Source organism: Rhinatrema bivittatum, chromosome 5, assembly GCF_901001135.1.
Source record: "Rhinatrema bivittatum chromosome 5, aRhiBiv1.1, whole genome shotgun sequence".
In the NCBI taxonomy this organism is placed as follows: Eukaryota; Metazoa; Chordata; class Amphibia; order Gymnophiona; family Rhinatrematidae; genus Rhinatrema; species Rhinatrema bivittatum.
Window position 1 is genome coordinate 27,474,991 of NC_042619.1, and position 13,634 is coordinate 27,488,624.

The window sequence follows — 13,634 nt, forward strand, 5'->3', positions numbered from 1 at the left end:
CACGGGTCAAGGCACTCGAGCCACTCTCAACTCAGCTCTATCATTCTCCAAAAGAGAGCAGAGTCCCAAGCAGCTATAGCACGCATACGATGAAGAAGAAGCAGCCCTTAAAAGAGAAGGGCTCCGAATAGAGGAACAACAGAAGGTGGCTTCTGCCACAGCTGCGGCCGCAGCTGCCGCTACAGCTACGGCCACAGCCGCTGCTGCTGCTGCTGCTGCTACAGCTATGGCCACAGCTGCCGTTACAGCTGCCGCTGAAGCGCGCCAAAAGGCTGAATGAGAGATCGCCCTAGACTTGTTGCGGCAGAAAAGAGAAGCAGCAATCCTCGAAGCCCAAATTAAGGTATTTGACGCGGCCCAGGACCACGGCGATGAGGGGGACCCACTCAGCTTCACCCATATGTGAGGACTACATCCTGCTGTCCTGGGATAACACCTATTACAAGGTAAGCAATTTTGCTATATATCATATCCTCCACCCTCCTCTTTCCTAGTGCATACATATTTATGTGTTAAGTCTCATTTTATACAGCTTATGTTACAAACCCCGCACCATTTTGGTAGACCTTCTTGGGACTGTCTCAGCTCTGTCTGTATTCCTTTGGAAGTATGGCCTCCATAACTGGACACAATACTCCATATGAAGTCTCACCAATAACTTGAATAGAGGAATTAGCATTTCCTTTTTTCACATAGAAACATGATGGCAGAAAAAGATCGTATAGCCCATCCAGTATGCCCATCCGTCCAATGAATTTAGCTTTATAATTCCCATCAATTCCTTAGAGATCCTTGTATTTATCCCATGCTTTCTTGAATTTAGATACTGTTTATGTCTCCATCACTTCCACTGGGAGGCTGTTCCACACATGCACCACCATTTCTGTAAAGAAATATTTCCTAAGATTACTCCCGAGTCTACCCCTTTCACCCTTATCGTATGTAAAAGGCTCATCTCTTGTCCATGGAAACCTTTGAGATATTTGAATATTTCTATCATATCTCTCCTATCTTGTCTTTCCTCTAGGGTATACATGTTTAGATCTTTAAGTCTATACCCTTATGCTTTAGAACGAAGACCACTGACCATTTTAGGAGCCATCCCATAGACCAGTGGTTCTCAACCTTTTTTCTGTCGGGACACACCTGACAGATGGTTCTCACATGCATGACACACTGACCCATGATCGTCACAGGGCTAGATGTAAAAGTACAGTTTGCATCCACGAGAACCCTCCTGACCCACAATAATGGATGTAAAGCAGAATTATGACATTCCCCATACAACTCACCCTACAAAAAAGATATTCTGGTTCTGGTGTCATCTCAGTAACAGCAACTCAAACTCCTTCTACTTCCAGGCTCAATAACCCTACTTATGAAAAGACAGCAGTTTACCACCAATGCATGTCCTCTTGAGAAAACACAACAAATAAGACTGATAGAGACGCTTACTTGCTAGTAAAATATCTCACCTCAGTAACACACACAGAACCGACCTAACATGCTCCCAGGATCTGTAGTAATGCACATAAACTAATCTGCACACAGTTACACCTGTATTAAGGAATACACTCATTAAACAGGAGCAACCCTAGCTATGAAAATGCAACACTACAAATTTTAAATCAGGCCCTAAAAACCAATACACCTCTTATTAGGAAAACAGATCTAGCAAGCAGCTATAGATCCCCACACAAAAATAATTATAAAACTATACTAATAAGCAGAATAAATGTTTCAAAACAGCTATGAACAGAATAACAACCAACAATTAAAAACTCATAAAAACTATTAAAAATTCTCCAAACACCAATAAAATATTTCAAAAAAGCAGACATATCACATAATATTAAATAATTAAAATGGCAATCTATCAAGAAAAATAAACTTAAAAAGCCACCTTTACTTACTCCCTCCAGCAGCTCTCCTACTCCTCTTCCATGCAGGCTATAGCACACAGCAGAAGCAGCAGTAGAGGCTAAGCTCTATACTCATGGTCCTCTTCCTTATGGCCCATGTCTCTCACACACACCCCATACCAGTCATGCCCCCATAACCAGTTTTTGTCTCTCACACACCAATCATCTCCCAAACAGTCTTTGACACACACACACCAGTCACCTTCCTGAACAGATTCTCTCATGCCATACACACACACAGGCTTCCCACTCCCGTGTTCTGTTTACATATACGGGCTTCTCACTCTCCTAATCACTTTCTCCGTCTCACACACACTCACCAGTCTCTCACTCCAATTCTTGATCTCTACACATGCACAGGCTTCTCATTCCCATAATCACTTTCTCTCACACATACACACAAACACACACCAGTCACCTGATCTCTCTTATGCATACACACACACACACACACACACGCTTCCCACTCCCATGTTCTGTTTCAGATATACAGGCTTCTCACTCCCATGCTGTGTCTCACACATACCCAGGTTTCTCACTCCCATGCTCACTCTTCACATGCACAGGCTTCTCATTCCCATAATCACTTTCTTTCTGTCTCTCTCTCTCACACACACACACACAAACACACACCAGTCACCTGATCTCTCTCATGCACACACATACACAGGCTTCCCAGTTCTATGTTCTGTCTTACATATACAGGCTTCTCCCTCCCATGCTGTGTCTCACACACACACAGGTTTCTCACTCCCATGCTCACTCTCTTCACATGCACAGGCTTCTCATTCCCATAATCACTTTCTCTCTGTTACACACACACACACCAATCTCTCTCTCATTTCCATACTCGCTGTCCACGTGCACAGGCTTCTCATTCCCTGAATCATGTTCTTTCTCTCACATTCACACACATCAGACTCTTTCTCTCACACACACCCTCACCTTACCAACCAGTCTCTTTCTCATGCATGCACAGACACACTGGCTTCCCACTCCCATGCACTCTCTCACATAATCAGGCTTCTCACTCCCACGCTTTCTTTCTCACACACCCCCACAACACCAGGCTTCTTACTCCCATGCTTTCTCCCATACCCAGATTTCTCATTTCCATGCTTTTTCTCACTCACACACACATTAGTCATCTCCCTGACTAATGTCTCACATCACATCAGTCATCTCCCTGAGCAGTCACTTTCATTGTCTCTCACATATACACACATATCACATATCAGCTCTCTGACCAGTTTCTCTCAATCACACACATGCTCTCAATCAAATAGATTCACTTACTCACAGGCTGGCTGGCTGCTTCTCTCTCTTTCTCTCACTCACTTCCTCTCCCCCCCCCCCCCCCAGGACAAATGGTAGCTGCAGCAGCTTCCTCCTCCAGCCCCCGCAGGCCAAGAAAGAAGAATCCCATCGGCCACGGGAGGCTCATGCTGCTGTCTCCTTTCCAGATTACCGGCTGCTTCGATTGCTCGGAAGCTGATGCTGCTGCCGCCGCCGCTGCTACTTTTACACACGGTACAGCTCTTTCTCCTTCCCGCGCACCGCGTATCACTTCCTGTTCCGGGTCATGGGGGGGGGGGGGGAGGCGCGGGAAGAAGAAAAGGCCACCCGTAGGTGCCACAGCTTCTTCTAGCACCGCTGCCGTTCCCACTGGGCTTGAACATGCCGATAGCCCGGCGGCAACGGCAGCAGGGAAGAAAGAGCAGCGGGAGAGACTGGGAGCACGCAACACACCTGCCGGTGCTTGGCGACATGAGAAGCGCTGCCATAGACCAACTATATCCTGATTATAAACTTTTGAAAGTGCTGTCTCCAGAATTCTTCTGACCATTCCTCTCCCTATGCAGCCAAGCAGCTTTCTGGCTTTTACTATCGTTTTATCCACCTGCTGAGCCACCTTAAGATCATCAGATACAATTACCCCCAGATCCTGCTCTTCCTTTGTGCTTAGGCAATTAATAAGTATTTTTTAAATAAATAAATACAAATATTGTACCTTTTCCTTGGGTTTTTACATCCTAAATGCATTACCCTTTATTTTTTAGCATTAAATATTAGCTGCCAGACCTTAAACCATTCCTTGAGCTTTGCTAGATCCCTCCTCATGTTTTCCACTCCTTCCTGGCTGTCCATGCTGTTACAGATTTTGGTAGCATTGACAAAAAGAGAAACCTTTCCCGACAACCCTTCCATTATGTTGCTCTCAAAAATGTTGAAAAGAACTGGTCCAAGAACTGATCCCTGAGGCACACTGTTAGTAACAACCCCCTCCATTTACCACCACTCTTTATCATCTCCCACTCAGCCAGTTTCTAATCCAGTCAGTCACTTTAGGATCCATACCAGGGGCACACAATTTATTTATAAGCCTTTTGTGTGGAACCGGGTCAAAGGCCTTGCTGAAATCCAAGTACACTACATCTAACACTCTCCCTCTATCCAACTCTCTGGTCACCCAGTCAAAGTAATTAAACAGATTCATCTGACAAGATTTACCTTTGGAAAACCATGCTGCCTCAGATTTTGCAATCCATTAGATTCCAAAAATTGTACTATCCTCTGTTTTAGCAGCATTTCCTTTAGTTTGCTCACCTCAGAGGTCAGACTAACTGGCCTGTAGTTCCCTCCTCACGTCCACTTTTTTAAATAGAAACCACAGCCTCTCTTTTCCAGTCCTCCAGAACTACTCCAGACTCTAAAGAAGCAGAGCTACCAAGACATCTCTAAGTTCCCTTAATACTTTCAAATGTATCCCATCCAGCCCCATCACCTTATTTACTTTAAGTTTAGTTAACCCCTCACAAACACACTGTTCTGAAAATTGATTGAGGTTTACCTAATTTCTAATCTTATTTGTGTTTGTTTTATGTGGTCCTGCTGCAGGCTTTTCCACAGATATTTATTAAGCAATTTTGCTTTTTCTTTATTAGCCTCTACACATTCTTTCTATCAAAAAGAACTTTCTGAGTAAACCTGAGCAACCATATATCTGATACCTTCCTGACTGATGCAGGTGTCCCCCAGGACTCAGCTCTCTCGGCAACACTATTCAACATCTATGCTCTCCCTGTGTAAATTACTATCTGACTTAGATATCACCTTCTACCTATACACTGATGACATTCAGTTTTATATCCCATGCCACAAATCCATTAAAAATGCAAGACTGACTCTTACGTCAAACATGAAGACTATACAACATGAACTGTCTAAACTCGAACTAATTCTAAACACTAAAAAATCTGAAGGCATTCTGTTAAGAAGAAATTTACCTATAGGGACTCCTCAAACACTTGATCTGGGTAACTTCGATATTATACCCTCAGACCAAGTACGAAACTTAGGTATACAGATTGACGAGTTCCTAACAATGGATAAGCACATAAATAAATTAATCAAATCTGGCTATGCCAAACTGCGCTTACTACATAGATTGAAATCTTCACTGACTCATGCAGACACTGACCTGCAGGCCCTCATCTTCTCAAACTTAGACTACTGTAATTTTCTGCTACTCTGAGAACCCAACTATCTTCTAAAAAAACTACAATTATTACAGAATGCTGCTGCGAGAGTCTTAACAAGATTGAGGAAATTCAATCACATCTCACACTTTCTGATAGATCTTCACAGATCTTCTCTGCTGCGAGAGTCTTAATAAGATAGAGGAAATTCAATCACATCTCACACTTTCTGATAGATCTTCACAGATCTTCTTTCTGATAGATCTTCACAGGGTACCTGTTCAATCCCGAATCAACTACAAAGTCCTAACTTTAATACACTCCACCATCCGTTCTAACAACTCTGGCTTGGTAGGTGTAGCTCTACAATCATACAAGCTGCAGAGATCATTAAGATCTAAAAAAAAAAGGATTGCTAGCTGTGACATTATTACAGAACACTCATGTGTTCTCAATAGCAGGCCCAAATGTATGGAACTCTCTGCCTGAATCTCTACGACTGACTTCAGACACAAAGAAATTGAAACGTGACCTAAAAACATGGTTATTTCAAAATGCATATAACCTAACTTAAAAATCATCTGAACTCAGAGTATGCACCCTCAAGGACAAAGTCATTTAAAATTTATGTTTATGACCTCTTCCAGTCAATGTACATGTCTATCTATAATATGTACGTCATGTTGTAAACCGTTGTGATCTTTTATTTGGAACAATGGTATATAAAATGGCTAAATAAATAAATATTCCTCCCTTTCACCTTTGAATCTCACAATGCCACTTTTGCATTTCCTTCTATCACTAACATATCTAAAAAAAAAAGTCTTGTACCTCAGTTTTACTGTATTTATCTTTTCTTCTATTTGAATTTTTGCATTCTTGACTACTTTTCGAGCTTCTCTTAATTTTTCAATAGTTACCTGTCTTCCTCTTTCTGCAATCTCTTATAGTTTATGAATGCTAATCTTTTCCCCCTTACCTTTTCAGCTATTTCTTTAGAAAACCATAATAGTTTCTTTTTCCTCTTCCTTTTATTTACATTCCTAACAAAAATATTATTTTCCCTTATGATATCTCCTTTTAGTTTTGCCCACTGCCCTTCTACTTCCTCTAGATTTTCCCATCGGACTAATGACTCCTTGAGGTACTTCCCCATTTGAGAAAGTTTGTTTTCCTGACGTCTAGGACCCTCGCCTTAGAATGAACCTTCATCACTTGTATCCTAATATTGAACCACACCATTTGGTGGTCACTGGCTCCCAGATGATCATCCACTACAACATCAGAAATACTTTCCCCGTTGGTAAGCACCAGGTCCAGTAGCTCACCTCCCATGTGGGTTCCGTTATAAGTTGACAGAACAATTCTCTAGAAGATACTGCAGTGGAGATGTCCCAATCAACATCTGGAAGATTAAAAGCCTCTAGCAGGAGCATCTCCCCTTTCACAGCAATCCTGTGATATCCTCCATTAAATTTCTATCCATCTCCTCTGTCTGTGATGGAGGTCTGTACATTACACCAATGTACATAGATGTTCCATTCCTTCTTTTCAGACTAACCCACAGTGCCTAATGCCATGCCTCCTCCTTTCCTTCCTACCCAGTCCATCCTGAATAGATTGTAGCCGGGTATAACAATATCCTAGTCATAATTTGTTAAAAAAAAAAAGTAAAGGGGTCTACATCCAAATTTCCTCCCTTTCCCTCCCCCCAGATTTCATAGATGTCCCTGTCGGGCCATGCATCCCCCACCCCACATCCTCTCCTAAATGTTCAAACTGTTCTGGGGGCCTGCAGATCAGGCCACATCCATCCCTCCCTTTCCTGGTTCTCTTGGGAAAAAAATCTGTTTCCCACCCCAGATCCTGCCATCACCATCCCATTGTCCCTAAGTCCTGGGCCGGCCACCTCCCCCCACCACTTAAAACAACCTCTGCTAGGAGTGAGGTACATATGTATCCGCTTCTGGTGCTTCCAGTCCAGCTTCTGACAGAATGTACCTTGCTACCGGCAGGAGTTTAATTCTCGGGGGGGGGGGGGGGGGGGGGGGGGGGGGGGGGGTTGTACAGGAGGTGGGGGGAGGTGGCAGGCCACACAAGATGAGATAACTAAAAATCATAACTGGTTATGTTTAAACATAGCCGCTTAGGTTTTTTTTAGTTACCTGGCTTACTGTTTTGGAATACTGCACACCTATTGCAAAATTTGTAGGTCAAAACAAACAATAGAAGCTAGAGTGAAAAGTAAATATTGATATTTTAATTGATTTTTAGTGAATTGATATGCAAAGAAAAAATGTACCATGTTTAGTAAATATATAAAATTAATCTAGTTACATACCACCATCTGGATATGATGAAGATTCTGTTGAACTGAAATAATGGTCTACATGATAAGCAATTAAATTATTGTTATATATATAATAAATTTAAAAGATCTTTCTTTTCTTTTTGGATCTGTGGAAGAGAAGTGTTTATTTTGGACTAATTACTAGATACCCTGAGCACTCAGGTTTTGGCAGCTATGTAGCACTGATAGTACTATGGTGGTATGCCCTTTGGAGCATTCAGTTGTGAAGATTCAATGCATGGTGGTGCTTGGGTTTGGGCTTCAGGTCAGGCTGGTTGCTATCTTCTGTTATCCACATCCTGTTCTTTCAGCTCACCCTTTTCCCTGGAGTTAATCGATCACCCTTTCTTCGGTTCTATTTGAAGGGCTCTCCATTACCCCAGCTAGATTACCAATGAACTCTGCCTTAAGAATATACAAACTTTTTTTTTGCATAGAACCAAATAAACCTATGGATACTGTGGAATGTTCTTTTCTAACTCCTATTTCTTATACAAAGCAATCAGAGGTTTATAGTCAAATTGTCTCTAAAGTAAAAGCAGGGCGGAGTTTAAGTCATGAAAATCTTAGGTGAAATTGTTAAGGCAATGATGATCCTCTATCCTGCATTGATGCCAGTTTTTGCATTTTTATTATCATGCTCTTCACACAATGCTGAATACGTTTGCAGCCAGTAAACTGCATAGCTAAGACCTGGGAATCATAGTGAAGCCATAGCCTGAAAGTTTTATATTAAAAAACAATAATCTTTTATTATAAAATGGCAACATTAAGTAACAAATATTATGAGTCTAACTGAACATTTTAAATTCTTTTCATGCTTAGCATATAAAAACAATTAACTTCAACAGGAAGTCATACAATTTTCTGCTATATTTTTACTGTGACAATGAATATTACTATAACTTTGAAATTCCTAGAAGTAAAAAGGAGAAAAAGCACTGACACACTTGCATATCTTTGGAAGTGGTCATCATTCCCTCTACTTACGCAGCCCTGTGGATTCCATACGTGATGCAGTGTTAACCGTGTCTCCAAACAGACAGTAACGTGGCATGGTAAGACCCACAACACCTGCCACACATGGCCCTAAACAGCAACAAGAAGAAAGACCTATGATAAGAAAGCTATCTTTAGTTATCTCTCACATTTGCCTCTCCAGATTTTACTTCTCATTAGTACCCAGTAAGAGCAGTAGATGTTGACTTTTGGTAAAGCAACAGTATTGTTCTATACCAGTGTCTCTGATCTGCTTTTTGGCTGAATTCTTTATTTAAAAATGTATATACCATCTAAATTATATTCAAAGCAGTTTATGAAATGATATTCATACAAACAAAAAATAAAACAAAACAAAACAAACAGACAAAAATGAAAAATGAGCCAGCTATTGCTTAAATGAAAAAGTATTTTGCAGCTTCTTTAAAGCCTTAGTGCAAGATGTCAAATGCAGTTGTTTTGGAAGATTATTCCAGAGTGGGACCTGCTACAGAAAAAGTTCTTTCCCAGGTATCTTCTAAATGTGCCAATCTAACAGGAGGAATTGTTAGCAAACATGATTGAGATGACCTGCAGGATTGTATACTTTTAATAGTGCACAGATCCATGGGTAGTCCACATTATCCAGTAATTTGTGAATGATAGAAATAATCTTATATGTAATTCTGGCATTTAAAGGAAGCCAATGTAGATCATGCATGACTGGAAAAATATGGCTTCTTCTATTGGTGCCTATAAAATGTCAGACTGCAGAACTTTGCACAACCTGTAGAACCCCCAAAATGGATTGTGGTAATCCCACAAAAAGGGAATTACAGTAATCCATTTTAGTGAATATCAAACTTATAGAACTGTCCAAAAAAATGAGTGCTTGGGTAGATGTTTTAAATTCCATAGTAATTTAGATTTGAAAAATATGGCCTTTTCCTAGCGTGCAGCCAGATGAACTCAGGACCAATGGGTTATGTTCCCCTGCCAGCAGATGGAGACAGAATCAGAGTTCAAAGCTGATGTCACCCTAGATATACCCCTGTAGTGACCTCAGCCCTCCAGTATTCTCCATCTCCAGCAGATGGAGGACATACTCTCCCTATGGGGATTATTGTACTTTTGGAAGGAGAAATTCTACATTTAAACTGGAGAAAATAATCGAGCCCTGCTCTCCTGTGGTGATACCTAACGGTCCCTCTCCCAGTTGAGGTGATTTCTGAGATCCCTCAGAAGCGTGCCTTGGTCCAGTAGCCAGTTTCCGGTATGGACTTTGCTACTTGTGCAGCTGAAAGGCAGCAGGTGTAAGAAGCCGATTGCGGCAGTGATGGCCAAAGCCCTCTCCCCCCGTAGCCAGAGACCATCTCTGTACTCAACCGGTAAGCACTGAGCCCAGGTAAGTTTAAAAAAAAAAAGATTTACTGATTCAGAGAAGATTGAAGGGATTTTCAGTAGGTTATCCTCAGGTCTCCGTGCTTGGCATGCCCTACCGACGTCGTTCCCACTTATGTGGGGCTAAGGGGAATTGGGCTTCCAAGAGGGTTGAGCAGCCCCCAGTGAGCTAGACCCCGCTTTAGGCTTGGTCGGCACACCACGTGGTAGGCCACATCAGCACCATCTTGCGCACATTTCTGTGCGTAAAGTACTGTCCTCTGTAGGTCCTCTGTAGGACGTCGATTCTTGCAGTGCGTTGTGCATGTAACATTGGCGCGTATGTACGCACACAACTCTGAAAGCACGCAATACAGGAAGAGCTGTACATACAGGCTGAGCATTCACCTTACTGTGCACCATTTAGGCACTCAAATTTTGGGCGCATATTGAGCACACAGTTACTGTCGCCAATGGAACCGGCAACCAAGAAACCTAAGAGCCTTACTCTCTGCACTTCTTATCATATTAGGGCTTCTCAGCCCAACCTGGATTCTAACTTGTGTCAGCACTGTGAGGAAAGCCGGCTCCTCACATTCAGATGATGGGTTGGTCACAGCCTTAACTGGGTCATCTGTGGGAGGGGGAAACTCAGCTGGACCCACCCCAGTTGGTAACACCTCTCTCTCCCATTCCCCTATCGGCAGACTTCAAAGCATGCCTCGCCTGACCAAGGGTATCCCTAGTAGGGACCCTGATGACACAGATGAAGAGGAAAAACCATATCCCTTGGAAGAAGGGGAAATTCCCCCCGGGGTGGAACTGTATCAAACCATGTTACAGTTCTTTCATCGAGACGAATTGCTGGCCCTGGTTTCTCAGACCCTAAAGACGCTGGGAGTTCCTGGGGAGGACTTTATGACGGAAACAAAGAAGAATCCCATTCTGATTTCCCTGCGGAAAGTCTCTTGCTACTTTCCAGTGCTGGAAGCCATCCAAGAGTTGATTGACCTGGAATGGGATCCCCAGAAGCAAGTTTAAAGGGGGGGGGGGCAAGCATTAGAAGCTGTATACCTGCTGGACCCAACAGTGAGAGAGTGTTTGCGTTTCCCTAAAGTGGATGCACTGGTCTGCGCTGTCTCTGAGCAAACAACTATCCCAGTAGAAGGATGAACGGCCTTAAAAGATGCGCATGATAGGCAGATGGAGTCCTTCCTTTGACACAGTAGCTATGACCTTATAGATTGCTTCTTGTTGTGCCTTTGTAGCTCGTTCATGCCTACTTCTCTCTCAGGAGGTGGATTAATCGGGGGTGAATCCCAGAGCAGCTATGGAACTCACCGCCACCTTTTTAGCAGATGCAGGCTCTGATTTAGTCTGTACTTCAGCCAGAGGAGTAGCATCAGTGGTAGCGGCCAGAAGACAGCTATGGCTGCAGAATTGGTCAGCCGACACAACCTCCAAGGCGAACCTTACAAAGATGCCCTTTAAAGGATCACGCCTTCTCAGAAATGAATTGGAAAAATTGGCCAGTAAATGGGGCAAATCTCTAGTTCCCCGGATATCAGAAGATAGGAGGAAGCAGTTGCAGTGCCCCTTGCCTATGAGGGGCAGTCTAGGGGCTCCCAACGTTTTTGCCTCTACAGAAACTCGATATTTCAGAGGTCTTGGCCCTTTGGGAGAACACAGTCCTTTCGTAGTAGACAACCCAAGAGAGGGGCAGGTTTCAGTTCAGGCTTGTCCTGAACTTCGCAATAAAATTTTACCGACCCGCCTTCGGAATGAGGAGATAGGGGGTTGACTGTCTCTCTTTTACCAATGGTGGGTCGAGATCACTTCAGACAAATGGGTACTGGAAGTCATACGAGAAGGATATGCGCTGGAATTTTGCCGCACTCCTCAGGACGTATTCACGATGACTCCTTGCCACTCCCAGCACAAAAAGCTGGCAGTGGAGATTACTCTTTTAAGGCTCCTTAGGATGAAGGCAGTAATCCCAGTATCTATGCCCCAGGAAAATACTGGGCATTATTCCATCTATTTCATTGTACCCAAGAAGAAAGGTTCCTTTCGCCTCATCCTGGACCTCCAGAGTGTCAACCGTCACCTACGAGTGAGTCATTTCCGCATGGAAACTTTACGCTCCGTGACAATGGCCTTACAATCGGGAGAGTTCCTAACCTCCCTGGACCTATCCGAGGCCTACCTACATATTCCATCACGAACACAAACGCTTCTTTCGCTTTGCGGTACTAGGTCACCATTATCAGTTTCAGGCACTGCCCTTTGGCCTAGCCACCACTCCCAGAACATTTTCCATCATGACATCACTAACATCAGACAGTTAAGACAGCCTCAACACCAGGCGTCGCGTGTGGGAAGCCAGATAACATCAAGGGGCACCCTGCAGCGCTTCTCACCCCACAGTCATGGGAGGGGAAGCGAAGGAAACAGCTTGATCTTCACCTGGAACTGGAAAGAAGCAGCGATGTAAGTGCTGCGATCATTAGACCCGCCCCCCCCATGACATCACTAACATCTGACAGTTAAGACAGCCTCAACACCAAGGCGCGCGACAAAGGGGCTCTCCCCTTTATGCACCCCTTCTTGCAAACCTTTGTGTATATGTAAAAATTTATTTTTATGTTTCCTTTGTTAACTAAGCTGTTTCATTGTATTCGACTAAGGAATTTTTTCCTGCTTTTTATGTTTCACTGTAAACCGGCATGATTTGCATTTAATGCAAGAATGTCGGTATATAAAAGTTAAAAAATAAATAAATAAATAAATTTTCCAAGATTATGGTGGTTGTGGTGGTAGTGTTGAGAAGAGAAGGAATCCTGGTACATCCATACTTGGGCAACTGGTTGATCTGGGCCATGGAAGAGAGCCTGAGGTGACCAACAGGGTGACCTCCTTGCTTCAGGAACTCTGTTGGGTAGTAATCCTGGACAACAGCAGTCTCAAGCCTTCCCAGTCCTTGGAGCATCTGGGAGTTCAGTTCGACACCAGGTAGGGCAAGATCTTCCTCCCGACCACATGGATAAAGAAGTTGATGTCCCAGGTATGTCAGTTGATGAACACAATACGCCCGACGGTATGGAGCTATCTCCAAGTTCTCAGTTTGATGGCGGCAACCTTGGAAGTAGTACTATGGGCGAGAGCACACATGCGCCCACTTCAATACTTGCTGCTGTCACGTTGGAACCCACAGTCTCAAGACTATTCAATTCAGCTCCACTTACTGATGGGAGTCTGCTCTCACCTCCAGTGGTGGTTGCAGGAGACTCCTGAACAGGGTTGTGTCCCTGTCCTCCCCAAACCGGCTGGTTCTCATAACAGACGTGAGTCTCTGGGGCTGGAGAGTTCACTGTCAGGCCGTTAGATGGAAGAGGCCCTCTGGAACATCAATCGCCTGGAAGCCTGGGCAGTAAGGCTGGCATGCTTACAATTCATCCACAGACTCTAGGGTCAAGCGGTCTGCGTAATGTCAGACAGTGCAACGACGGTAGCCTACATCAATCG

The 13,634-nt window shown here is 43.5% G+C and overlaps 1 protein-coding gene across 1 annotated transcript in view; it reads right to left on the bottom strand.

Annotated features, from left to right (window-relative positions):
• Nucleotides 1–13,634, bottom strand: part of LOC115092343 (retinal guanylyl cyclase 2-like) — a 175,926-nt gene that overhangs the window by 18,864 nt on the left and 143,428 nt on the right. The window contains exon 15 of the mRNA XM_029603144.1: nt 8,742–8,840. Within this exon, the coding sequence (XP_029459004.1) occupies nt 8,742–8,840 (99 nt within the window). The remainder of the gene's footprint in view (nt 1–8,741; nt 8,841–13,634) is intronic.